Source organism: Pseudophryne corroboree, chromosome 1, assembly GCF_028390025.1.
Source record: "Pseudophryne corroboree isolate aPseCor3 chromosome 1, aPseCor3.hap2, whole genome shotgun sequence".
Lineage (NCBI taxonomy): Eukaryota > Metazoa > Chordata > Amphibia > Anura > Myobatrachidae > Pseudophryne > Pseudophryne corroboree.
In genome coordinates this window covers 867,110,954-867,138,812 of record NC_086444.1, presented here as the reverse complement: position 1 = coordinate 867,138,812, position 27,859 = coordinate 867,110,954, and the positions used below count along the sequence as shown (strand labels likewise).

The window sequence follows — 27,859 nt, the reverse complement described above, 5'->3', positions numbered from 1 at the left end:
TTGGAAGCCATTCACAAGCTGTACTCTCAGCAGGTGATAGTCAAGGTACCTCTTCTACAACAGGGAAAGGGGTATTATTCCACTCTATTTGTGGTACCGAAGCCGGACGGCTCGGTAAGACCTATTCTAAATCTGAAGTCCTTGAACCTATACATAAAGAAGTTCAAGTTCAAAATGGAGTCACTCAGAGCAGTGATAGCGAACCTGGAAGAAGGGGACTTTATGGTGTCCTTGGACATCAAAGATGCGTACCTCCACGTTCCAATTTACCCCTCACACCAGGGGTACCTCAGGTTCGTTGTACAAAACTGTCACTATCAGTTTCAGACGCTGCCGTTCGGATTGTCCACGGCACCTCGAGTCTTTACAAAGGTAATGGCCGAGATGATGATTCTTCTTCGAAGAAAAGGCGTATTAATTATCCCATACTTGGACGATCTCCTAATAAGGGCAAGGTCCAGAGAACAGCTAGAGAGGGGATTAGCACTGTCTCAAGAAGTGCTAAAACAGCACGGCTGGATTCTGAATATTCCAAAATCCCAGTTAATGCCGACAACTCGTCTGCTGTTCCTGGGGATGATTCTGGACACGGTTCAGAAAAAGGTTTTTCTCCCGGAGGAAAAAGCCAAGGAGTTATCCGAGCTTGTCAGGAACCTCCTAAAACCAGGAAAGGTGTCTGTACATCAATGCACAAGAGTCCTGGGAAAAATGGTGGCTTCTTACGAAGCAATTCCATTCGGCAGATTCCATGCACGAATTTTCCAGAGGGATCTGTTGGACAAATGGTCAGGGTCGCATCTTCAGATGCACCAGCGGATAACCCTGTCTCCAAGGACAAGGGTATCTCTTCTGTGGTGGTTGCAGAGTGCTCATCTATTGGAGGGCCGCAGATTCGGCATACAGGATTGGATCCTGGTGACCACGGACGCCAGCCTGAGAGGCTGGGGAGCAGTCACACAAGGAAGAAACTTCCAGGGAGTGTGGACGAGCCTGGAAACGTCTCTTCACATAAACATTCTGGAACTAAGAGCAATCTACAATGCTCTAAGCCAGGCAGAACCTCTGCTTCAAGGAAAATCGGTGTTGATCCAGTCGGACAACATCACGGCAGTCGCCCATGTAAACAGACAGGGCGGCACAAGAAGCAGGAGTGCAATGGCAGAAGCTGCAAGGATTCTTCGCTGGGCAGAGAATCATGTGATAGCACTGTCAGCAGTGTTCATCCCGGGAGTGGACAACTGGGAAGCAGACTTCCTCAGCAGACACGACCTTCACCCGGGAGAGTGGGGACTTCATCCGGAAGTCTTCCATATGCTGGTAACCCGTTGGGAAAGACCAATGGTGGACATGATGGCGTCTCGCCTCAACAAAAAACTGGACAGGTATTGCGCCAGGTCAAGAGATCCGCAGGCGATAGCTGTGGACGCGCTGGTAACGCCTTGGGTGTACCAGTCGGTGTATGTGTTTCCTCCTCTGCCTCTCATACCAAAAGTATTGAGAATTATACGGCAAAGAGGCGTAAGAACGATACTAGTGGTTCCGGATTGGCCAAGAAGGACTTGGTACCCGGAACTTCAAGAGATGATCACGGAAGATCCGTGGCCTCTACCTCTAAGGAGGGACTTGCTTCAGCAGGGTCCCTGTCTGTTTCAAGACTTACCGCGGCTGCGTTTGACAGCATGGCGGTTGAACGCCGGATCCTAAAGGAAAAAGGCATGCCGGAAGAAGTCATTCCTACTTTGATTAAAGCAAGGAAGGAAGTAACCGTGCAACACTATCACCGCATTTGGCGAAGATATGTTGCGTGGTGCGAGGATCGGAGTGCTCCGACGGAGGAATTTCAACTGGGTCGATTCCTACATTTCCTGCAATCAGGATTGTCTATGGGTCTCAAATTGGGATCTATTAAGGTTCAAATTTCGGCCCTGTCAATTTTCTTTCAAAAAGAATTGGCTTCAGTTCCTGAAGTCCAGACTTTTGTTAAGGGAGTGCTGCATATACAGCCTCCTGTGGTGCCTCCAGTGGCACCGTGGGATCTCAATGTGGTTTTGGAATTTCTAAAATCTCATTGGTTTGAACCACTAAATAAGGTGGATTTAAAATATCTCACATGGAAAGTGACCATGTTACTAGCCCTGGCTTCGGCCAGGAGAGTGTCAGAACTGGCAGCTTTATCTTACAAAAGCCCATATCTGATTTTCCATTCGGACAGGGCAGAACTGCGGACTCGTTCGCATTTTCTCCCTAAGGTGGTGTCAGCATTTCATCTGAACCAGCCTATTGTAGTGCCTGCGGCTACAAGTGACTTGGAGGACTCCAAGTTACTGGACGTTGTCAGAGCATTAAAAATATATATTGCAAGGACAGCTGGAGTCAGAAAATCTGACTCGTTGTTTATATTGTATGCACCCAACAAGATGGGTGCTCCTGCGTCTAAGCAGACGATTGCTCGTTGGATCTGTAGCACAATCCAACTTGCACATTCTGTGGCAGGCCTGCCACAGCCTAAATCTGTAAAGGCCCACTCCACAAGGAAGGTGGGCTCATCTTGGGCGGCTGCCCGAGGGGTCTCGGCATTACAACTTTGCCGAGCAGCTACGTGGTCAGGGGAGAACACGTTTGTAAAATTTTACAAATTTGATACTCTGGCTAAGGAGGACCTGGAGTTCTCTCATTCGGTGCTGCAGAGTCATCCGCACTCTCCCGCCCGTTTGGGAGCTTTGGTATAATCCCCATGGTCCTTTCAGGAACCCCAGCATCCACTAGGACGATAGAGAAAATAAGAATTTACTTACCGATAATTCTATTTCTCGGAGTCCGTAGTGGATGCTGGGCGCCCATCCCAAGTTCGGATTATCTGCAATAATTGTACATAGTTATTGTTAACTAATTCGGGTTATTGTTTAGGAAGCCATCTTTCGGAGGCTCCTCTGTTATCATACTGTTAACTGGGTTTGATCACAAGTTGTACGGTGTGATTGGTGTGGCTGGTATGAGTCTTACCCGGGATTCAAAATTCCTCCCTTATTGTGTACGCTCGTCCGGGCACAGTACCTAACTGAGGCTTGGAGGAGGGTCATAGGGGGAGGAGCCAGTGCACACCACCTGATCGGAAAGCTTTACTTTTTGTGCCCTGTCTCCTGCGGAGCCGCTATTCCCCATGGTCCTTTCAGGAACCCCAGCATCCACTACGGACTCCGAGAAATAGAATTATCGGTAAGTAAATTCTTATTTTCACTCTCACTCAAAAAAGTCCGTATTTCGGAATATTCCGTATTTCGGAATATTTGGATATGGGATACTCAACCTGTAATCCACAATATTAATAAAGCAGCAAAGTGAATTAATATATATTTGATGAAGTCAGACCAGACGAAACGCATTGGTTGATACCTGATACTACAAAATTCTCAGCTAAGCTATTTTTATATATCTTCCTATCCTTGATACATACAGCTAATAGATATATTTTTTTATATATATTTATATATTCTTAAAAAAATCTCTACTTTTTTAAGTCCCTTTTTTATGTCTCCTAGATTGTGTCTTTTATAAAAAGAACACACAGAACATAATTGCATGAAATAAATACAATCACCCTTAAATGGATTATAATCCTCAATGATAGGAAATGATGAATGGAGGAATAATCTTTCTGAGGGATCTCTCCTTCAAACTCAAAACACAGGCTGGACTTGTTTATCCTTAATTGGACCTGAAAAAAAGTACCTCTTTTCCCAATATGAATGGGAATGATAAGAGGCACTATGAAACGCAGACCATAGTGTAGTAGTAATTAAAAACACGCACAAGTTTAATGCCACAGATTTAAATTTACAGGATACATAAGAGAAAACAGCATATCACAAATGACTCCATAAGGTAATACAGCACGTATATCACCAAGAGGATCCCTGAAGCCACAGATGTTACTAGTGTGGAATGTTGTCAGGCTCTCCGGATGCCTGATTCCATACAGGATCAATCCCCAAGAAGATAAATGCGTCCGTGTGTCCCAGAGTCTGTACCAAATAAAAACAGGAGCCACGCTTAAGCAAAATTCAGGGAAAGTGACAGTAGGGACATAAGAACAGGGAGAGTGACAGCAGGGACATAGGGACAGGGAGAGTGACAGAGAGAGGGACAGCAAGGGCATACAGTAAGGATTAGGGGGAGAGAGAGAGGCAGCAGGGTAAGATTACCTACAGTATTTAGCAGCGGCGGTACTGAGGATGCTGTGGTCTGCGATGCGGTGGATGCAGAGGCTGTGGCCGTCATGCTGCGGAGGAGGCGCGGCCGTGTGGAGAAGGACTGAGGGCGGCGGTGGGGTGGCACGGGAAGCCCCAAAACTTTGGTGTATAAGACGGTTAAAATATTCTACTGAATCAATTGTAGAATCTGATTTCTAGCAAATATGGAATAAACAATGATGGATGCCAATTACTTTTGTCAGTTTCAAGTTATTTCAATGATAAATGTGGGTTTTTTTTTTTTTGGTTTTTTTTGTGTGGAAGGGTACCAACAAATTTGCTCACATCTGTTAATAGCACCACCAACATCGTTGAGCGTGGTGGGTCTGTGGATTTGCAACTACTGTATGTCACAAACTTTTTACTTAAAGCTTGCCTGTATGGCAGATGGCAAAAAAGAAACATCTTCTGAAAAAGTGTCTCTCCCATTCTCATTTGATTTTGCAAAAACATCACTTGGAAAATTCTGATGCCATGTGGCATAGGGTTCTATGGTCAGATAAGACCAAGATAAAAAGGTTTTAGATTGAACTCCAAACACAGCACACCTCCCAAAACACACTATACCTTCTGTGAATAATAAACAATCAGGTGAACTGCACTATAGAGAGGTCTACTGTAGCTCTGTGGAATAGTTACTTTAAAGAAATCAGGGGTGGGGATGTGTTCATCTGTGTGATTGAATAATGGGTGGAGTGTAAATTATACAAACATACTGGCAAAAGAAGGGTATTCATCATCATCATCATTATTATTAGAAAATGTAAATTGAATCAATGGAATACTTACGCGTGTACAATGATAATGTATATTGGAGTATTTGTGCTTATTGTATGTCTCCATCATGTTCTCAGTGTGGGTTATGAGTTCCCCTACTAGGCTATGCACACCAACAGTGAGGGATAAGTATTTGGGGGTGAGTAGTTTGTGACGTCCTGCACGTATACTCCCCAATGTCTGCGATATTGGGCGTCACTCTGAAAGTGTGGTTTAGTGCTGTGTGTCCCAGTCACTGGTGGTTTTCTTTTTCTTTTGCTTAAGAAGTTCCTGTGCTATCAGCTGCACACTGACAGCACTGTAGCATATAACAATAAATACTATTTTTTTTAATTTTTTTTTAATGTGGTAAATGAAAATGTCTAAGTAAAGCTGAAAAAAGTTTGATTCAACTCTATTTTCCAGGCTGTTCAATATAATAAGGAAGATTTAAGGCCCATACACACTAGAAGATATTTTCTGTAGATATGCGCGATAACGACGGTTGTGAACGATCAAATCGTTCAGATCATTCTAGTGTGTACACAGCAAACGATGAACGATTTGATTGTTTCACATCTTTCAAGTCATCTAGTGTGTGTGAGCCTTTAGCCTCTGTTTCCTGTGTTACAAATGTTGTTTTCGTGAATTGCAGGCTGGGCTTCTAATTTACCAGAAGTTAGAAAACATGGATGAGCAAGAGATGTCTCTCTTACGTATTGGAGGAGGTGAATAATAAATACAATGTACCAATTTTAATTATTCAGTTGCAAATAGTGCTGTATTAAGTTTCTGTAGGTTTGTGCATTTTTAACCCTGTATGCTTTCCAGGAGCGTCTGCTGCAGTGAAGGACAAGTTAATTGCTCTGTCACAAGAGTTTCTTGAATTGGTGGAACATGTCCCTAGTAACTTCAGAGAGGCGCAAAGGTAAGTATTGTGTTTTTACACTTTGCCTATAATAATGTAATATATTGTAATAAAGATGTGTAATGCGGAGACTCCCTGTTGTACTTTTTTTTGCATTTTGTACAAAAGGGAGTATAGCAACCTCCCATCAGATCTCCCTCTGGTCAATAGTACCATATATCCTTCAGTCTATAAGGCCCGCTGCTTTGGTGCCCCATTTGATTCCCACCTACTGTATTCTTCACCGCTGGCATCTCCACAATGTAGAAATTCTGGCTAAATTAATATCTATTTATTTATATTGCGCCACAGGGTTCTGTAGTTACGCATAAAAGTGAAACGTGTATATGTGTGTGTATATATATATATATATATATATATATATGTATCCCGACCAACGGCGGCACTCACTGGGGAACTTGAAGTAGTGGTAAGAAAGAGAGACAGACTCCTGTAGCTGATTAACGTTTCAGTTGTATTTCACAACTTTCGTCAGAACCGGTTCTGACGAAAGTTGTGAAATACAACTGAAACGTTAATCAGCTACAGGAGTCTGTCTCCCTTTCTTACCACTACTTCAAGTTCCCCAGTGAGTGCCGCCGTTGGTCGGGTTATATTTCACATGTTGTGTTGGAAGGCACCGGGGCATTGCGACAGGAGGTATTGAGTGCCGGGCACAAGAACTGAAGTGGTCTGTGGTCACCACCTGCAGAACAACTCCTTTGTTGGGGGTGTCTTGCTAATTGCCTATAATTTCCACCTGTTGTCTATTTGATTTGCACAGCAGCATGTGAAATTGATTGTCAATCAGTGTTGCTTCCTAAGTGGACAGTTTGATTTCACAGAAGTGTGATTGACTTGGAGTTACATTGTGTTGTTTAAGTGTTCCCTTTATTTTTTTGAGCAGTGTATATATTATATTATAATATATATATATATATATATATATATATATATACACTGCTCAAAAAATAAAGGGAACACTTAAACAACACAATGTAACTCCAAGTCAATCACACTTCTGTGAAATCAAACTGTCCACTTAGGAAGCAACACTGACTGACAATCAATTTCACATGCTGCTGTGCAAATGGAATAGACAGCAGGTGGAAATTATAGGCAATTAGCAAGACACCCCCAACAAAGGAGTTGTTCTGCAGGTGGTGACCACAGACCACTTCTCAACTCCTATGCTTTCTGGCTGATGTTTTGGTCACTTTTGAAAGCTGGCGGTGCTTTCACTCTAGTGGTAGCATGAGACGGAGTCTACAACCCACACAAGTGGCTCAGGTAGTGCAGCTCATCCAGGATGGCACATCAATGCGAGCTGTGGCAAGAAGGTTTGCTGTGTCTGTCAGCGTAGTGTCCAGAGCATGGAGGCGCTACCAGGAGACAGGCCAGTACATCAGGAGACGTGGAGGAGGCCGTAGGAGGGCAACAACCCAGCAGCAGGACCGCTACCTCCGCCTTTGTGCAAGGAGGAACAGGAGGAGCACTGCCAAAGCCCTGCAAAATGACCTCCAGCAAGCCACAAATGTACATGTGTCTACTCAGTCGATCAAACAGACTCCATGAGGGTGGTATGAGGGCCCGACGTCCACAGGTGGGGGTTGTGCTTACAGCCCAACACCGTGCAGGATGTTTGGCATTTGCCAGAGAACACCAAGATTGGCAAATTCGCCACTGACGCCCTGTGCTCTTCACAGATGAAAGCAGGTTCCCACTGAGCACATGTGACAGATTCTGGAGATGCCAAGGAGAACGTTCTGCTGCCTGCAACATCCTCCAGCATGACCGGTTTGGCAGTGGGTCAGTAATGGTGTGGGGTGGCATTTCTTTGGGGGGTCGCACTACCCTCCATGTGCTCGCCAGAGGTAGCCTGACTGCCATTAGGTACTGAGATGAGATCCTCAGACCCCTTGTGAGACCATATGCTGGTGCGGTTGGCCCTGGGTTCCTCCTAATGCAAGACAATGCTAGACCTCATGTGGCTGGAGTGTGTCAGCAGTTCCTGCAAGACGAAGGCATTGATGCTATGGACTGGTCCGCCCGTTCCCCAGACCTGAATCCAATTGAGCACATCTGGGACATCATGTCTCGCTCCATCCACCAACACCACGTTGCACCACAGACTGTCCAGGAGTTGGTGGATGCTTTAGTCCAGGTCTGGGAGGAGATCCCTCAGGAGACCATCCGCCACCTCATCAGGAGCATGCCCAGGCGTTGTAGGGAGGTCATACAGGCACGTGGAGGCCACACACACTACTGAGCCCCATTTTGACTTGTTTTAAGGACATTACATCAAAGTTGGATCAGCCTGTAGTGTGTTTTTCCACTTTAATTTTGAGTGTGACTCCAAATCCAGACCTCCATGGGTTAATAAATTTGATTTCCATTGATAATTTTTGTGTGATTTTGTTGTCAGCACATTCAACTATGTAAAGAACAAAGTATTTAATAAGAATATTTCATTCATTCAGATCTAGGATGTTTATTTTAGTGTTCCCTTTATTTTTTTTAGCAGTGTATAGAATTATTTTTTTTATTGATTGGGGGTGCTGCCTATTTTGTCAGTCCCAGGCCCTACAATTTCTGACTCTCTGCACATGTTACATTACATCTACCCAACTTGCAGTGCAACATGGTTTTGCCCAGTTGAGTGGCTGCAACCTCTGGTGAAATTAAAGTCATGATGTTCCGATAGTGATGTTCCAGTGTTTAAAAAATGGTTGTTAAGTTTTTTTTTACAAATGTTATTTTTTTTTTTTTTATTGTTTTGAATAAGTCTTAAATAGATGTTCTTGACCTAATTCAATCATAAAAAAAACCCTGACCATTTCTGAGCAGTTTTTGAAATACAAATTCGACAGTTACAGTATGTGGTCAAGTTGAGATCCATCAGCAGTCTTCTGTAAGGAGAGCACTTCAGCCGGGAATGCCATTTCTCTTGGGGGGAAAAAATGGCAAAAACACAATTTCAGCTAGAATTATTAGCTCTGTGGGATCACAAAGCCTTTGTTGGATTCCAACATAAGCCTATGAAGAACAACTAAAAATATCTCCTCTGCTAGCAAACCCCAAAATTAAGGTAACAGGGTGTGTTACTTTCAGATTCAGAATGGGTTATCCTTATGACCATTTCCAGTTTTTCTGGATAAGGGAGTGCACATCTTACAAAGACGGGCCAAGGGACTTGATCACAAAAACAATGAAACTGAGAGCAAAATCTGCAAACATCTCTGAATAGCCCCCTAAGTGTAAAGCATGCCAGGGCTATACACTTAGCGCATGTGCTAGCAGCCAATGCGATCTGATCGTGTTGGCTGCGAACGTCTCTGCCTGGGGTGTTCATGAGGCGGCAACCAAGCGTTGCAGGGGTGGTTTGTTGAAAACAGGGCCGGGTTGGCGTTTTCGGGGCGGTTGCGTGATATCACACTCAGCTGTTCCGAACAAGAAAATGACGACTGACTTCCTGCATACGCAGCCTAGCTGCGGCTGCAGGGGGTCTTCCACAGTTGCTGTGACCGCAATTAAATTACGGTTGCAGCCACTGGGCAGGCCATATAGCATGCTGGGCGTCCTTGCCCTGCGATGGGCGGGCTCCCAGCATACAAAACAAAGGATCGCAGATTATGCTTTTTAACAGAATCTGCAAACTAACCTGAATAACCCCCATAGTGCATACAGGCTGTGCAATCTTACAAAAGATATCGTCAGTGGCCAAATACAGGAGTGTGCAGTCGCTGATGATGTCCTCAGATTGAGCTGCATGTAGAGAAGATCTAAAGATGCAATGGAAAGACACCGTGGGAGCACGCATAGGGCCTTATTCAGGTTTGTTAGCAAACCAAAAAAATACACTAATGGGCAAAACCATGTTGCACTGCAGGTGGTGCAGATATAACATGTGCAGAGAGATTTAGATTTGGGTGGGATGTGTTCAAACTGAAATCTAAATTGCTTTGTAAAATAAAGCAGTTAGTATTTACCATGAGCAGAAACAATATAACCCATTCTAATATAACTCTCTCTGCACATGTTATATCTGCACCACCTGCAGTGCAACATGGTTTTGCCCATTAGTGTATTTTTTTGTCATAAGTCATTTGAAGAGTTATAAGGACCAGTTTGAAGCAACCATTATTCGTGCAGGAAGGTACCATCTGGTTTTAAATCTAATAAGGCTATAAGACATGAAGATATATTACTTTGAAACAAGCTGAAATCGTTTTTAAAGCAACCAAAAAGGGTGTTCTTTACTGAATTCTTGAACCCCTGAAGAAGTCGATTCTGACGAAACGTGAAGGGTCATCTAGAACGGGCCCATACATAGTGGCGTTGTCACCCTCCCAAGGGCTCACACCTTTTTGAGGTGAGGGAGGGTATTGTTTACCACCAAGACCACTGTTGTAGGGACCGTTGATGTTTGTATGTTTTTGCCAATTGTAATCGAATCAGTGTTTACTATTTTATGTATTTTTAATAAATGTTCAAATATTGTTAACCACTGATTCAGCCTTTGGGCTTCTATTTGTTGGGTGATTTTCTTTGTGGTGTGAGGGTAGGTACCCCTATTCCATACCTCAGAGACAAAGTCTGCCAATACTGGTTCTGTACATTTTGGAACTGGATATAGCACCCCAAGGAAAAACATCACATACTATATTGCTCTCACGTTATTGGTTCCTGCTAACAGGTTCCTCCTGTGTTGCTGCTGAGAGAAGTGCGCAGATTAAGGACGTTTCTTTTGTATTTGATATATATATAAATTCTTGTTTTTTGGCAGAAGTGGACGAATAGTTTGTACTCTTATTTTATTTGATTTTTTTTGCCTCAATCCATCATTATTTGCTTATAGTTGATAGTTACTGTATGATGATGTATGTATTAAAATGTCATGTAAATGCTAAATGAAACAAAATTTAAAAAGTATTCTAAGCAGTATGTTCATTTTGGAGGAAAGTGCTCATTGCTGAAAGTTTGTTTCTACTAGTTTGCTGTCCATTTGGTCAAAATGATTGACATTGACTATTGGAGGCTCCACATTAGATAAGAAAGATTTACTGCACTTGTTAATAGGAATGTGCAGTCGACTTCTAGACCTAAAATGATAACTATATTAGTGTAATAAAATCATTGAAACTGGCTCACTGATTAAATGGATAAGTCATAAATGTGTATTTCACACAATTATGATGGCGATTGTCACTTTTAAAAACATCCTAAATGTGTTATTTCTCAGAGCTGCCAATATTCTTGCAAATGTTTCTGAGAACCTGGAAGATTTAAGAAGCCTAGTTTTAGAGGCCTCCAAAGAGCAGAAAAATGAATCGGAGCAGACAAGCGATGGTTCATCGAATAGTACTGGCCAGGCTGAAGCAAGTCTGTCTGATCATGGAGACCACTCAACAAAGAAAGAAGATGACAAGAATAGCATACCTAACAAAGATGGCCAAACTCAACTGAATGGTGAAGACTTTTTCATGACCTTGGGGATCAGTGAAGATGAGCTTTACATGATGGAGAAAGAAGCCATTGAAGAAAGTAAGAGGAGCGAAAATGATGAGGTAAAGTGTTTGCTAGCTTCTGTGTGTTCTTTTTTTTATTACATGTTTGGCTTATTATTATTTTTGCTTAGCATAATACTGTTTTGTTCTTGAGTAGCAAGAGCAATTTCCTGGGGTATCCAGTCAAATGGTTGACAGGTTGACAGTATCCATGTCGACGTTCAGAAGGTTGAGGTCACATTGATGACATCAGAACGTTGACATGGTTTAAACTGTCAACAGGTACCAGGTCAGCATCCTTAAACTGTTGACAGATTCACACTGTTTACATGTAAAATGTCAACATTCTCAGGATGCCGATGGTTAGGGGCCACTATGTGGATTAGGGTTTGCTGTAAGGGGGACGTTAGCGTTATAATAGGGGGAAAATACCGGAACACCAATAATCAGATTTGTGTACTGATCCTCACGTGACTGCCAACACCCGGAAGAAGACGCTGGAGTCGCTGCTGCCACTGGGAGATGGTAAGACACCGCTAGACCACTAGGGACACATCAGGTCAACATATCTGCGTAGACATGACAAATGTCAACATGCTGCATTCGACAGTTCAACCATGTTGACATTCTTATGTTGTCCTGATGACTGTCAACACACCAGTTTGAACTTTTCAAGTGTAATGAAGAACATACCTATGTTATAGTTGAATTTGTGTGTTACTGTATATTCCTAAATAGTAACATTGGTTCTCTAATTTCCCTGGGATATCATAGGGGGTATTTCTACTGATATTCAGCTAATATAAATTTCATGAAAAAATAAATACTGTTGAATTACAGCTTTCAAAGATAATTCCAGCGAAAACTAAATCCGTTTTGTGGGAATATCCGGCTTTAGTCAAATGTGGTTGGAATTGCTATCACTGCTGCTTCCTTGGAAGCAGCAGTGACAGCGCTTTATGGTAATGTACCAGGAGGCGTCTATTAAAAGCAGACTCTTGCTGTAGTGATCCGATCTGCATCCTTGAACATAGGCATCAGATCACTCAGTCACTATTGGGTGGCTTACGGCACCCATGGTGACGCGCATGCCGCCCATCGCAGAGGCCAGGAAATGGATATCTCTGTCTAATGACTGAGATCCTTGACCTCTTCCCTCCCTCTAAACGGCGGCGACACACCTCCGTTTTCATAAACCTGAGGTCGTCACCATCCGCTCCCCAGAGATTGACAGTCGCGCACACGCAGCATGGGTCCTGTGCATTTGCAAAATACCATTAATAGGTACTTTGCAGCACAGGACACAACTCTAACCACATCTGAAGTAGGCCCATCATGCGATGGTTTGATCATCATGTGATGTTGTATTTCACTCAGCGTCTTCTGTGCTCCCAAAGCGGGTTCGGTAACATTAATAACATCATGACATTGATCATGATGACACTGATGAAAATGTTGGCCTAATTAGATTATCGACAAAACAATGTGTCCTGGTGCAATGCTCACTTACCTGCTGACAGATCTCTGGCAGTGTCATCTGGGACCAGTGGTCCTGCAGCGTAACCGTAATGTCCGCATTCTGTGGAATGTCGACTTTTCAGATGTCAACATGTCAGCAATGTTGACATTATGACTGTCAACGTTGTGATTGTCAGTCATCATAGTGACTACATTTCCCCATAGCTGCTTAGCGCTATTTAAAAAAAAAAAAAAAGACTTGATTGGCAAAAGTGAAGATGGCCATGCAATGTCTGCTGCTCTCTAATGCTGACCCGCTCTTTCCAAATATACAGGCTGTATGTTAAAGTGCTGTTCACGGACAACAGTTTGCAAGTAAAAATAAACTGAGCAGAGATGGGCTTACACAGGACATCAAGGGACCGTCCTCATTTTATATTTCTCAATTAAAAGCAATACGTTTTGGTTGGAAAATCATACTGTAAGTAAAATCAGTCCCAAAAAGATAACGAATCTGGGGCCCAGACTTATACTTTTCTAACTATGGGGGTCATTCTGACCTGATCGCTCGCTAGGGGTTTTTTGCACTGCTGTGAGCAGATAGTCGCCGCCCATAGGGGAGTGTATTTTTGCTTTGCAAGTGTGCGATCGCATGTGCAGCCGGGCGGTACAAAATATATTTGTGCAGTTTCTGAGTTGCCCAGATCTTACTCAGCCGCTGCGATCACTTCAGCCTGTCCTGGGTCAGAATTGACATCAGACACCACCCTGCAAACGCTTGGCCATGCCTGTGTTTTTCCAAACACTCCCAGAAAATGATCAGTTGCCACTCTCAAACGCCTTCTTCCTGTCAATCTCCTAGTGATCGCCTGTGCGAATGGATTCTTCGTAAAACCCAACGCACAGCAACAATCTGCTTTGCACCCGTGCAACGCGCCTGCACATTGCAGTGCATACGCATGTGTAGTTCTGACCTGATTGCAGCACAGCGAAAAACCTAGCGTGCGATCAGGTCTGAATGACCCCCATTATCCTTTAAGATTCTAATGGGGTGTATTTATCACTTAACTGCACTGTACCCCCCTCCCCCGACGGCTCTGCTGTCAATCACACTGCCTGCATCCTTCCTGGATGTGGCTGCAATGTGTAAGGTTGCGCACAATGGCCGGTGTGTGTACCCAGCCCACTGGATGTGGCCGCTGCAAGCAACCGTGCAGCGGTGTCCAGGTTTGAATTAAGCACATTCTGCTAATTATGATATTCCAACATCCTAAATTTTACAGCTATGAGTCCGAGCAAAGCTCTGCGTTGTGGGTGGTTGCTTGGTCCTGGAAAAACAGTCAGAACACTGGACCTTTATATCTCATATACAGTATCATCTTTCCTCACACTACTGTTTCCTCTCCAAACACTGTAGCACTGAGGCGCTACACCGTTTTTTTACATTTTTGGAAGATCTATTAATATTTATAGCATTTGTATAAGTGGAATATTTGTATATATTACAGGACTTTTATGGTTTTGATGATGAATATGATGAAACATATAAGGCTCAAGTGATCAAGGTATTGATTTTTCTTTAAGTGTATATATTTAGAACATAAGGTTTAAGATTATGATTGTGATATGAATGATTAATTTACTTGAGTGTTATGTCCAATGATGCAGGAATGTTTATAAACTATCTACTTGTCTTGAATTGTCTTTTACTGTAAGTCACTATTTTATTGTTTTGCTCATTTATTTATCTACTTTATTAGGCACTGCAGAACCCTTGTAGCGCCATATACAGTGGTGCTTGAAAGTTTGCAAACCCTTCAGAATTTTCTATATTTCTGCTGAAGTTTGGCCTAACACTACCTCAGATTTTCATACAAGTCCTAAAAGTTGATAAAGAAAACCAAATCAAACCAATGAGACTAAAAAATTAGACATGCTCTATTTTTTTATTGAGGAAATGATCCAATATCGCATATCTGTGAGTTGCAAAAGTATGTGAACCATGGGGGCATGCCCAGCCGTCGGCGTCGCATCTTGGTGGCGTGTCCAGCACTTACGAAGGTGCTGTGCTTCCAGGCTCTCATCTATTCATGCAGTGGCAGCATGGCAATGGGCAGGCTGTGTTTATAGCAGAGTGCCACTAAAAGGGCAGGGCGCATTTTGCCATTTAAAAATTGGCCTAGCGTGAAGACCAAGGGCCTAATTCAAGGTTGAATGCAAAATAAAATTTTCCTCTAATAGGCAAAACCATGTGCACTGCAGGTGGGGCAGATATAACGTGCAGAGAGAGATACATTTGGGTGGGTTATATTGTTTCTGTGCAGGGTAAATACTGGCTGCTTTATTTTTACACTGCAATTTAGATTTCCATTTCAACACACCCCACCCAAATCTAACTCTCTCTGTGCATGTTATATCTGCCCCCACCTGCAGTGCAGATGGTTTTGCCCATTAGAGGAAAATTTTATTTCTCTTACGTCCTAAGGGATACTCGGAGTCCACTTAGTACAATAGGGTATAGATGGATCTACTTGGAGCCATGGGCACTGTAGAAGTTTGATAACATGTGCTGGCTCCTCCCTCTAACGTGCTGGCCACTCCCTCCTACCAGTTTAGAAAATGTGCCCGAAGGAGCCGGTCACATCTCTGGAAGCTCCTGAAGAGTTTTTTCTGCATTTATTTTTAAAGTTTGTTATTTTCAGGCAGGACTGGATGGCACAAGCCTGCCTGCTTCGTGGGATTTAGAGGGGGGAATGGCCCTACTAAGGGTTACTGGACCCGTTCCCCGCTGACCGGATGCTTGCTCCTGAGGGAACTATTCGCAAGCCCCACCACGGCGAGCGTACACCCGCAGCATGCCGCCACCCCTAACAGAGCCAGAAGAAAGAAGAGTGGTGAGTACTAAGCCGGCGTCCCGGGTAGTGGGTCGCCGGCCATTATGGCGGCATAAGGGTACGGAGACGCACGGCTTCTACACGGGGCGGAATGAATCTCCAGACTCGGTACACTGTACTATACACAGTACCCAGACAGTCAATACAGGCTTAAAAGGGGGCTTACTCCATTTTATGCACTCAGACACACAAAGCCGGTATAAAGAAGAGCAGGAAGTCCGTGCGCCATTGAAGGGGCGGGGCATCACTATGAGCAGATCCAGTAGCTCACAGGCGCCATTTTACCCTACTGCAGCTATTCAGACGCTGACTACAGGGATGCGCAACTCCTCCTCCTCCGGAGGGCCTCCAGATTATCTCAGCGGTACTCAGCGGTACCAGGAGGTCATAGCAGGGGGGAGCTATATACAAGTGTACTAAGTCCCTAATCTGCGACCCAGCTAATCTTGGCTTTAGCGATTAGGGCGCTGTGTACTGGTTATGTCCTCTCTCTGTGTCTCTCGGGAAGGGCTTTGTGGGTTAATTGTGCATTTAACATTTTCTTGTGTGTGCTGTCACTGCTTCAGTATTTCAGGCAGTGAGTGTTTCATGTAAGGAACAGTGTTCCTCTTCTCCAGGGGGTTCACTAGTGTGTACTCAGTGTAGTATTCCTTCTCAGGCTAGTGGGCCGGAGCCAGCATGACTGGACTCCATTAGGGGGATGATTTCCACCATCTCTACTAAATTATCTCGTAATGAGAAAGAGAAGCAATACTTAAGACAGTCTATGACTGAGTTTAAGCAAAAGGACTCAGTACTCAGATCAGCGTCTCAGTCCTCTAGCATTTGTCCGCAAAAACGTACTTTGGCCCATATCCTGCATTCTGACTCTGATAATGAAGGGTCAGAAATGGAGGAAGGTGAGGTGGACATAGAGGTAAGGGAGGGTACTCTGTTGCAGGGTGTGGAGGCTCATAGATTGTATCAGAGAGGTCCTAAATATCACTGATAAGGTGACAGAGGAATGTGAGGAATCTTATTTTAATATAAAGAAGAAATCCTCAGTCACTTTTCCCGTATCAAAGAAACTAAATACTCTGTTTGAAGAACCGTGGGTTAATCTAGATAAGAAATGTCAAATTCCTTGGCGGTCATTATCATATTTTCCTTTTTCCTCCTTAGGATAGGAAAAAATGGGAAAATCCACTGGTAGTGGATACATCAGTCTCCAGGCTCTCACGTAAAATAGTTCCTGGTGCAGTCTCCCTAAAGGATACAGCTGATCGTAAAATTGAGACTACACTAAAATCTTTGTATACAGCTGCAGGGGTGGCCCAGAGACCCACTGTAGCATGTGGGTGGATTACTCGAGCCACTACTAAACAGTCTGGTAATTTAATTGAGGGGTTAAACGCCTTGCCTCAAGAGGATATTGTGTTACTCCTGCAGCACATACAAGACTTTATGGTTTAAGCCATTAAAGAGATAGGTGTAGTGCGTGCATTAAGCAAACCTATGTCCGTGTTGGCTCGCAGGGGATTATGGCTACGTCAGTGGACTGCTGACGCGGACTACAAAACAGGTGTGGAAGGCCTGCCTTTCACAGGTGAGGCCTTATTTGGCGACAAACTCGACAAGTGGATCTCACGAGCTACTGCGGGTATGTCCACTTATCTACATTCCGCAGCTCCGCCAGCTAGGAAGGCCTACTCAGGACCAAATTTACAGTCCTTTCGGACTGCCAAGTTTAGGGGCAAGGCCAGAGGTTCTTCTACCGGCGCTAGAGGCAAACCACGCAAACCAGCGACTGCTCGTTCACAGGAACAGAGCTCAGGCTTTGCCTCTTCAAAACTTTCCGCATGATGGTGGACCGCGATGCTTGGGAGACAGGCAGGTGGGAGGCCGGCTACAATTCTTCAGTCACACCTGGACAATATCTTGCCAGGATCCCTGGGTCATAGACTTTATATGCCAGGGCTACAGGCTGGAGTTCCAGGATTTCCCTCCTCACAGATTCTTCAAAACAGGCTTACCAGTTTCACGAGTGTACAAGTTCAAGATGGAGTCTCTGAGAGTGGTAATCTCAGGTCTGGAGCAGGGGGAATTCCCAGCGTTTCTGGATGTCAAGGATGCATACCTTCACATTCCGGTCTGGTCACCTCATTAGGCTTATCTACGGTTTGCACTACAGGACTGTCACTACCAGTTTTAGGCCCTGCCATTTGGTCTCTCAGCACCGAGGGTGTTCACCAAAGTGATGGCAGAGATGATTATGTTACTCCGCAGACAGGGAGTAAACATAATTCCTTACCTGGACGATCTTCTGATAAAGGCTGTGCCCAGGGAGCAGTTGTTGGAGAACATTGGTCTCACGACCAGATTACTCCTGGATCATGGGTGGATTTTGAACCTACCAAAATCTCACCTAGAACTAACGCAGAAGCTTCATTTCCAGGGATGATAATGGACACAGAGTCCCAGAGAGTGTTTCTTCCCTTGGAAAAGGCAATGGGGATCCAGTCGATGGTTCGGGCTGTCTTGTAGCCGATCCGAATCTCAGTACATCTGTGTATCTGCCTTCTGGGGAAAATGGTGGCTTCTTATGAAGCAATTCAGTATGGAAGGTTTCATGCGAGAGCCTTCCAGCTGGATCTGTTGGACAAATGGTCCGGATCGCATCTTCACATGCATCAGAGGATTCATCTTGTCGCCAAAAGCCAGGATCTCCTTCCTGTGGTGGCTACAAACTTCTCACCTAGTGGAGGGTCGAAGGTTCGCAATTCATAATTGGATTCTGCTAACCACAGATGCAAGCTTCAGAGGTTGGGGTGCAGTCACCCAGGGGGTGCACTTCCAAGAAAGATGATCACGCCATTCAAGTTCAGTCGGACAATTTAACAGCGGTGCCTTACATCAACCAACAGGGCGGAACGAAAAGCAGGGCCGCAATGTCAGAGGTGTCAAGAATTCTCCCCTGGGCGTAAAAACATGCCGTGGCATTGTCGGCGATCTTCATTCCGGGAGTAGACAAGTGGGAAGCAGACTTCCTCAGCAGACACGACCTACACCCGGGGGAATGGGGCCTCCACCCGGAGGTGTTCCAGTGGCTGACACGTCGGTAGGGTTACCCATTAATCAACATGATGGCCTCTCGACTCAACAAGAAGCTCAAGCGGTATTGTTCCAGGTCGAGGGACCCACAAGTTGTTCCAGGTCGAGGGACCCACAAGCTGTAGAGGTCGACGCCCTGAACTCTCCGTGGGTCTACCAGCTGGTGTACGTGTTTCCTCCCATTCCTCGGATCTCCAGAGGTCTCAAAAGAATAAAAAGGGAAAGAGTTAAAGCAATTCTTATTGGTCCGCACTGGCCGCGAAGGGCCTGGTATGCGAATCTTCTCAAAATGCTAGTTGAAGATCCGTGGCCTCTGCCTCTTCGAGAGGATCTTCTTCTGCAACAGAGCCCGTTCGTCTATCAAGACTTACCACGGCTACGTTTGACGGCATGGAAGTTGAACAGCTGATTCTAGCCAGGAGAGGGATTCCTGACAAGGTTATCCTGACTATGATCCAAGCCAGGCAGGGGGTAATGTCAAAACATTACCATCGTATCTGGAAGGAATATGTCTCTTGGTGTGAGAGCAGACAATATTCTACGGTGTAATTTCATCTGGGACGTTTCCTGCTTCTTCAGCAGTCGGGAGTTGATGCGGGCCTACAGGCTCCATAAAAGTTCAGATTTCAGCCTTGTCTATTTTCTTTCAGAAACAATTGGCTTCTCTCCCTGATGTCCAGACACGTTCTTGAAAGGTGTTCTTCATATCAACCTCCCTTTGTGCCTCCCACGGCACCTTGGTATCTCAATTTGGTACATCAATTCCTCGAATCGGACTGGTTTGAACAGTTACAGGAGGTAGACATAAAGTGTCTTATGTGGAAGACCGCCACGCAGTTGGCCTTGTCTTCGGCAAGGCGCGTCTTGGAGCTGGGGCGTTGTCTCACAAGAGCCCCTACTTGATTTTCCATAAGGACAGAGCTGAACTCAGGACTCGTCAGCAATTCCTTCCTAAGGTGGTGTCGGCATTTCACATCAACCAGCCAATTGTGGTTCCGGTTGTTATTGACACCTCTGCTACTTCAAAGTCCTTGGACGTACTACGGGCTTTGAAGGTATATGTAAAGTGAACTGCTCGTCACAGGAAATCGGACTCGCTGTTCGTTCTATATGATGCCAACAAGATTGAGTGTCCTGCTTCAAAGCAGTCTATTTGCACGCTGGATCAGGCTCACGATCCAGCATGCTTATTCCACGGCAGGTTTGTAGATTCCGAAATCTGTACAGGCCCACTCTACTAGGTTGGTGGGGTCCTCTTGTGCGGTTACCCAGGGGGTCTCGGCATTACAGCTTTGCCCAGCAGCTACTTAGTCGTGTTCGAACACGTTTGCCAAGTTTTACGAGTTCGATACCTTGGCCTCTGAGGAACTTCAGGTTGGTCAATCAGTTCTGTAGGAACCTCAGCACTCTCCCACCCTTTGGTACTTCCCCATGGTGCTAAATGGATTCCCAGTATCCCCTAGGACGTAGGAGAAAATAGGATTTTAATTACCTACCGGTAAATCCTTTTCTCGTAGTCCGTAGGGGATACTGGACGCCCGCCCGGTGCTTCGTTCTTCCTGCATGGTTACTTGTTTAAGTATTATTAGTTTAGCTGTTTGCTGTTCCTAGTTTCAAGTTTGGTTAGCATGGCTTTCCTCTTGTTCTGGTTGTGCTGGTTCGAAATCTCACCACTTTCCTTATCTATTTCCTTCTGTCAAAGTATGTCCATCTCCTAGGGCACAGTTTCCTTGACTGACTCTGGTAGGAGGGGCATAGAGGGAGGAGCCAGCACACGTTATCAAACTTCTATAGGGCCCATGGCTCCAAGCGGACCCGTCTTTACTCCATGATACTAAATGGATTCCCAGTATGAGAAAAAGATTTACCGGTAGGTAATTAAAATCCTATTTTTGCACTCACCCTTGAATTAGGCCCTAAACACCCAATACTCATGAATATGTATAGCTCTCCATAAGAAGTGGAATCTGAATTCCAAAAAGAATATTCAGTTTTAATGCACTGTAAATGTCACATGTTTGTTTAGATATTGTATGTTCAGACAACAGGTTTTTTTATTAGGCATTGTTATGTGTTTATGCCCGATATTTAAAGTGGCAATGCTTTTAGTAGCAAGACATGTTGGGATAAGCATTACTCTTTTAAATATTGGGTATAAACACAATCAGAAGCACCTGGTTATACAATCTGACGCTTTGTAAATAAACCGCCAGGTCGTCTTTAAGTTACGTAACTTTATTCATGTAAAAGAGTGAGTTTTTTCCCCCCAAAAAATTAGAGTAAATAAAACATGTTTTTTTTGCATTTTTTTTATACTGATGTTTCACCAATGTTTTTTTTACAGGCTGTCCAATTAAGCTCGCCTGTAAAAACAAAAAAATAAAAATAACCCCCCCTTCCCCCCCCATCTTTCCTCCTGAAAACACACAGGTTCAGCGAAAACGGTGCTGTTTGTGGGGGATTTGGTTTTGCATGCCCAATGCAGATGAAACAAAATCCCTGATAAGCTGTAGCGACCAGTCAGTGTCCTATGCCCACCACAGCATCAGCAGGCTGTGAGTGTAGTGAGGGTGCCACGGAGCTGGCACTCAACGACATGACCCTCGGCAGGGAAGCCAGTGCAGCGCCCTGACCCACATTCCCAGGGGAGCAGTCGTGTGACCAGGGAGCCGGAGGTGCAGTGCTGCTGTCAGGAGTCGGCACCCGGTGCAGTAACACAAAAACCCTTATAACCTTCAGCTTGTGCTGACTTATCAGAGCTAATAGGCTAGCCCCAGGCATTATAATTACCAACGGTAATGTACCATGGGTAATAGGATATCCCCCTAAATGCAGAAATGTTTCTTTTGAAAAAAATAAAATCTTTTTTTTTTTTTACTTTTTTTAAGAATATATTTCTGTAAAGCATTCTTAAAAGCAGTTATAAAATGCTTCTTGTAGTTAACCAGAATTTGTGTTCAGTAATTTGTGTTTAATACAGATTGGTTTGCATGCATACAGTGGTACTGTCATTTTGTTTTGTACAATGAATAAACTCCATTCATTTGCATATTTTTTACTCTTCTCCGGTCAATTTTATAATCACTTTTACACATTACATTCTCTAGTCTCATGCGCAACCACTTCCCCTTTTTATGCACTATTCATGTTCATTCTTATAGGAACCTCTACAAATGCTCTCACCTGATAGTAAACAGTTGACTAATGCCATAGATGAGGATGAAGATGAAGGTATAGAAGAAGAGGAAGATGATGATTGGGGTAAGAACTGCTGATCTCTGTGATGGTAGTGGTTTGCTTGATTTGAAAAAGTAAAACATTTTGTGAATGTTAACATACAGATGGGTCCATGGTTATCTTGGCTAGTTTTCTGCGCCTAGGCACAACATGACTTATTAGCATAAACCCTTCATCTATTGTTCTCAGCTGCAATACAATACAGAGAACAATACAGCAGGGGATTAAGTCATTACAGCAGGGGATTAAATTCGATTGGCCAGTCTCGGTTAATCCTATTAAAGGTCAAGATAAACATGGACCCATCTGTAGTTTTTTAATAGCGCTAAAGGAACTCAGGACCTGGGTTTTAATCTGTTATATTTCAACTGGCTTGAGATTCAAGGGGGAATTTAATTAGGTGCTGGATGGATTCACTCTGCGAATCTGTCGGATACTGACATATTTTACAGCCGTGGGAATCTCGTTCAAAATTGCTTCCTACCCCACAGGTAGTGAGCACTTTTAGGTGAATGGGGCATTCAGGCAGAAATGCGAATCGGGCTGCCGATTCACCCATAATTGAATTCCTACCCCTTAATATGTGCTTCTAACTTGGAGACATTTATTAATTTACTATTAGTACTTATATGAAGATACAGTCTTGCTTAGGGGAAAGTCTATTTTGATATTATGTAAGGAAGCTTTTTTTATTCTTATTTTTTATTTTTATTTGCCGTTAAGATCCATTAGTACCTGAACCAAATGATGAACAAATAGCTTGCTTGAAGACCTATTTTGGACATTCACGTTTTAAGCCGTAAGTATATTTGTGTTTTACATAAGTACCTGATCTTTACCTAAATATTTTCTTCATAATTGATCCACAACTTTTATTATTCGGGATTTGCTTTATTCTGGTCTACAAGAGATGGCCATGGGTGATTAGCACCCAGCGAATCCATTTCTGAATCATGTAATAAATAAAATGTAAGACATTCAGCACATGGTCAAGTTCTCATATTTTGATATTCTGTTCTCCCCTCAAGTCATCAAAAGATCTGCATATCCACACTGAATCTTTAAACTGCTATTACATTTTATAATATGAGGAACTCCAAGGGGTATGGAAAATAAATTATTCACCTCTTAGTTGGAATGATTTTTCAGTGGTACAGTGCTACACTCAGTAAATGATAGGGCCTAATTCAGGGTTGATCGCAAAAGCAAAATCTTTCTCTAATGGGCAAAACCATGTGCAGTGCAGGTGGGGGCAGATATAACATGTGCAGAGAGCGTTAGATTTTGGTGGGTTATTTTGTTTCTGTACAGTGTAAATACTGGCTGCTATATTTTCAGTTTGAACACCTCCCACCCAAATCTAACTGTCTCTGCACATGTTATATCTGCCCCCACCTGCAGTGCACATGGTTTTGCCCATTAGAGAAAGATTTTGGTTTTGCTGTTATCCCCGAATTAGGCCCATAGAGTGGTAAAATGGCTGCACACCTACAGCACATGTAATCTCCTACTCCTCTAGTGTATTGGCTTCAGGATTGATTGTGAATTTGCTGCAGAACAATGTAGCAATATTCTTGGAGGTAATGATTGTGTCTCTGTGCTGCGTTAGAAACATAGGTGTAATCCTGCTACTGGAATGGGATAACAAAATAATACTTAGTGGTTAGCTATTTTTGTCCCTTGTCAACTGAATTGTTTATATCCATTGGGGTAATTCAGACCTGATCGCTAGGGTGCATCGGGGCCGGAGCTGATGTCCGAAATCCTCTCACAAAACTCTCCCTCCTGCATTTTTCCGTACACTACCTAGAAACGGTCAGTTGCCACCCACAAACGCCCTCTTCCTGTCGATCTCCTTGCGATCACCGGTGCGTGCAGAATTTTCTCACCATCCCGTCGCTGACTGGCGATCCCCGTTGCTGCGGTCCGTCGCGCCTGCGCATTGTGGTGCATACGCATGCGCAGTGCAGACCTGATCGCAGCCTGTGAGAAATCGCACAGCGGCGATGAGGTCTGAATCGGTCCCTATGTTGGGTGCTTCTCAAAGACCTATCCTCCAAGTGTTAATTTGTGATGTCAATCCACTGGCAAGCTGACTTTTTAAAAATGGCTATGTACACCAGTGCACTGTGTCACCCAATGAGAAATATTTAACAGAAATTTATAATTCCTGTTTTTTTTTTTGTTCGTTTCTTCTCAGGGTTCAGTGGAAAGTTATCTATTCTGTTTTAAAAGAAAGAAGAGACAATTTAGTTGTCATGGCAACAGGTAAGCAATTTTGGTGTCTTACAGGGTAACTACATTCAACAATTGTCACCTAATATAAATCTCTGTGTTGTGTTCGACAATTTTTTGTAGCTCCTGAAGTAGTGCTCCTGTTTGAATTTTCTTGCTGAAACTTCGAAACACACTCCTGCTATATTTTGAGATTTATATGGTGAATAACTGACTTACCTTAGCAACAGTTGCTTCCATGGTTACAATTGTTGATGAGTAAAATTAGAACTTATCTGGCCCATGTGACAGCTACTGCATGGCTTCAGAGGTTTCAGCAGGCCATTTTAGGGAAAAGTCTTATTTCAAACATTACAAAACTAGTGACCGTTTTATTATGACCGGACAACATAATAATTTGCTCGGATTGGAAATAGTGCTAGCAAGCAGTGTTTTGATTTGCATTACTGGATATTTAGAGATGAAAGTCTTGGCCACTAAAGTTTTTAAATTGTCTTCTGTTGTGACATATTATACTCTATTTGGCTAATAAAGTTGCATATTATTGATGTTGGATAAAAAGGTTTAAAATAATTTAATTGTATTGTCTTACACAAACTAGTCCTAAAATATACCTTAAAATATGTACAATTTCTCTTTGTGTAAATAAATTCAACTTAACTTAAACATTGAACCAGTGTGAACCTCCTCCATCAATTTAATGCAGTTATCCAAGAGCATTCTACCACGTTATGTATGGGTTGGGTTTTCATGGATGGATATGCCTGCCTTTCTTTTATTTTGTAAAATATGAGAATCTATTACTTATAAGGCACCACAAAATGTACACAGCGTTGTACATAGTAAACAGGGTTTTATGTTGTAAATATAATACACTAAGGAATGCTCTAGCATGAGTACTAAGCATACATATCACACCAAATTTGGAAGGACAGATAACTGGGACATGAGTAGGCAACTCACTGATGATATCAGGATGGGTGGAAATCAAGTCAGCACTAAGAGATCCTGTATCCAATGTGTGGGCAACTAGACATAATCGGAGTCACTGAAGGGCTGAAGGAGACAAGGGAGCAGGGTATAAGTGACAAGGAGTGTGCAAGGGTAGAACAAGAGGGAGGAGGTCCCTGCTCGTAAGCTCTCATACTAAGAAGGAATGCACAGTTTGAGGGTAAACAGGCATATATTAATGGTAGGGAGTTGGTGGAGTATTGAATAGGGCTGGTATGATTTCATAAATATAAGTTTTATGGGTGTGCTATATTTGAGGCTGGTAGAAAGTCTAACTCGGGAAGGGGGTGAGTTCTAGAGGTAATGGCACCTCTGGCAAAGTCTTGAAGGTGAGTATTGGTCAGAGGAGGAGCAAAGAGGTCAGGAGAGAGTGTGGAAAGAAATAAGGGGCTGAGTGGTCTAGGGCTTTGCAGGTGAGGGTTAGGAGTCAGAACTGAGCGAGATAGGGAGCCAGTGAAGCGTTTTACAGAGGTGGGTGGTAGGTCCCAGATGGCATTAGAGAAAAATGAGATGAGCAGCAGTGATGAGAATTGATTGAAGTAGGGAAAGACAAGAGAGATGGAGGCCATAGTGGGTTAGGTTACAGTAGTCTAAAATGGAAATGATGAGGACATGAAGAGGTGTTTTGACATCTGGTGATCTGGAGATCGAAGTTCAGGATTGAGAGATGGCCTTAATGTGGGAGTGATGAAGGTGAATCTAGTTGGTTTTTATAAGGAATTCTTTAAATGCAACTAAATATTATCTTCTGAAATATTTCCATAAATCAGCTGTAACCAGTTCCTAGATGGGTGTTAGATTAATTTCGTTTTCCTAGATTGCCAGGCAAAATAGTCTACCTTGCACATCAATATGCTGCATGGCTCCGGTCCCAGTATTGGTGCATTTTATAAAACTGGAATTTCAAATTTGTATCACTCCAGAGTCCACACATGACACACACATTTCCAATTATTTCCAAGGTGATGCATTCAAGTTAGGTATTAAAAGAATAATGTGCATTTACAAAAAAAAGAATTTCTAGCCTGTCATTTAAAAAACCTTAAACTGGACCGATTTGCATATGTTTTATATTATTTTTTGTAGGCTATGGAAAGAGTTTATGTTACCAGTTTGCACCAGTTTACACAGCTGGTATTGGCATTGTGATCTCTCCCCTTATTTCACTCATGGAAGACCAAGTTTTACAGCTTGAGTAAGTATGATATAGTAAAGTGTTTTTGGGGTTTTGTTTTATACTTGTGTACGTGGGGTCTCGGATAGTGTTGTTCTGGATCGTTTTGACTTAAAACTCTGATACATGGTGTATCTTCAGATATATCTAATGTTCACTGTACATTTGATTCACATAGTCTTTATGGATTTCAGATGCATGAAGAATTATGCTGCTTTATTTTGACGAGAGAGTATATCAGACTAATATGGGCATTTGGCAATTCTATGTTAGTCTTTGTAATGTGGTTGTCTAGATTTTTAAAAACTATGAATTCACTTTTATATATTAATGGAAAAAAGGTTCTACCCATATATCCCCAAAGCATTCTACGCAGTAAGGAGTCTACTTCCCTAGGCCCTCACACCACTTGGTCATTTTAGCAGAACCCCCTCATACTTCTATTTACTTAGGGATAGTCACTGTGGTCTAGTGTTCTTACTCATATTTATGTGGTAGAGTATAGCACAGAAGACTAGAAAGCAGTTCTTAAATTGGGGCTGTAGTGGGCATACCAACACATGAAATGCCGGCAGTCAGAAGACCATTGCCGGAATCCAGACACCTGTCAGAATCCCGATGCCAGAATGTTACCCTCTAGCACCGTAATCTCTAGTATCCTGTACCCAACCCCTTAAATCAGGGATGGGGAACCTTCGGCCCTCCAGCTGGTGTTGAACTACACATCCCAGCATGCCCTGCAACAGTTTTAGCATGGCCAAATAGCAAAACTATAGCAAGGCATGCTGATATGTGTAGTTCAACAACAGCTGGTGGGCCAAAGGTTCCCCACCCCTGCCGTAAATAGATATAACCAGAGCTCATCCAGTAGAGAGCTTGTTGCGGTTCAAGTGATGCCTCATCTTGCACTCAGAAATGTTGAGGGCTACAGCTAAGTATACAATATACAATTATTGGGCCAATTTGCCAATAATTGGGTTCTCTGCCATATTTATTGAATAGTATGTATGAAGGATCGTTGCAGCGTTTCGGCGATAGTTCTGGAAAATCTTGCCCACACACACGAGCAGTCGATTTTGCGATCTGTCGTCCCAAACCCAAAGTCTCGGCCGTAATCTCCCGATATCGAGTAGTGTGTGTGCATTCTCAATAATCTATTCCTATATTTTCCAGTCAGTATGTCATCCTCCTTGTGGGCGGACATATGCAAATGCAGTGTGATATGGCAGAAAATCAGTAACTTTGAAAACAAAATCTGTTAGTGTGTATCTTTAAATATTGGTGCCTACAATTTCCAGAAAAGTCGTCCGATTATTTTACTGACCATAAACATCTGACAG

At 43.3% G+C, this 27,859-nt stretch overlaps 1 protein-coding gene across 5 annotated transcripts in view; it reads left to right on the top strand.

Annotated features, from left to right (window-relative positions):
- The window catches only part of WRN (WRN RecQ like helicase), a 294,980-nt gene that overhangs the window by 89,277 nt on the left and 177,844 nt on the right, over positions 1–27,859 (top strand). For all 5 annotated transcript variants that reach the window (XM_063920020.1, XM_063920018.1, XM_063920019.1 and 2 more), the window contains exons 7-14: positions 5,662–5,734; positions 5,838–5,934; positions 11,156–11,480; positions 14,387–14,443; positions 22,024–22,123; positions 22,823–22,898; positions 24,300–24,367; positions 26,432–26,540. In XM_063920020.1, the coding sequence (XP_063776090.1) occupies positions 5,662–5,734; positions 5,838–5,934; positions 11,156–11,480; positions 14,387–14,443; positions 22,024–22,123; positions 22,823–22,898; positions 24,300–24,367; positions 26,432–26,540 (905 nt within the window). The remainder of the gene's footprint in view (positions 1–5,661; positions 5,735–5,837; positions 5,935–11,155; positions 11,481–14,386; positions 14,444–22,023; positions 22,124–22,822; positions 22,899–24,299; positions 24,368–26,431; positions 26,541–27,859) is intronic.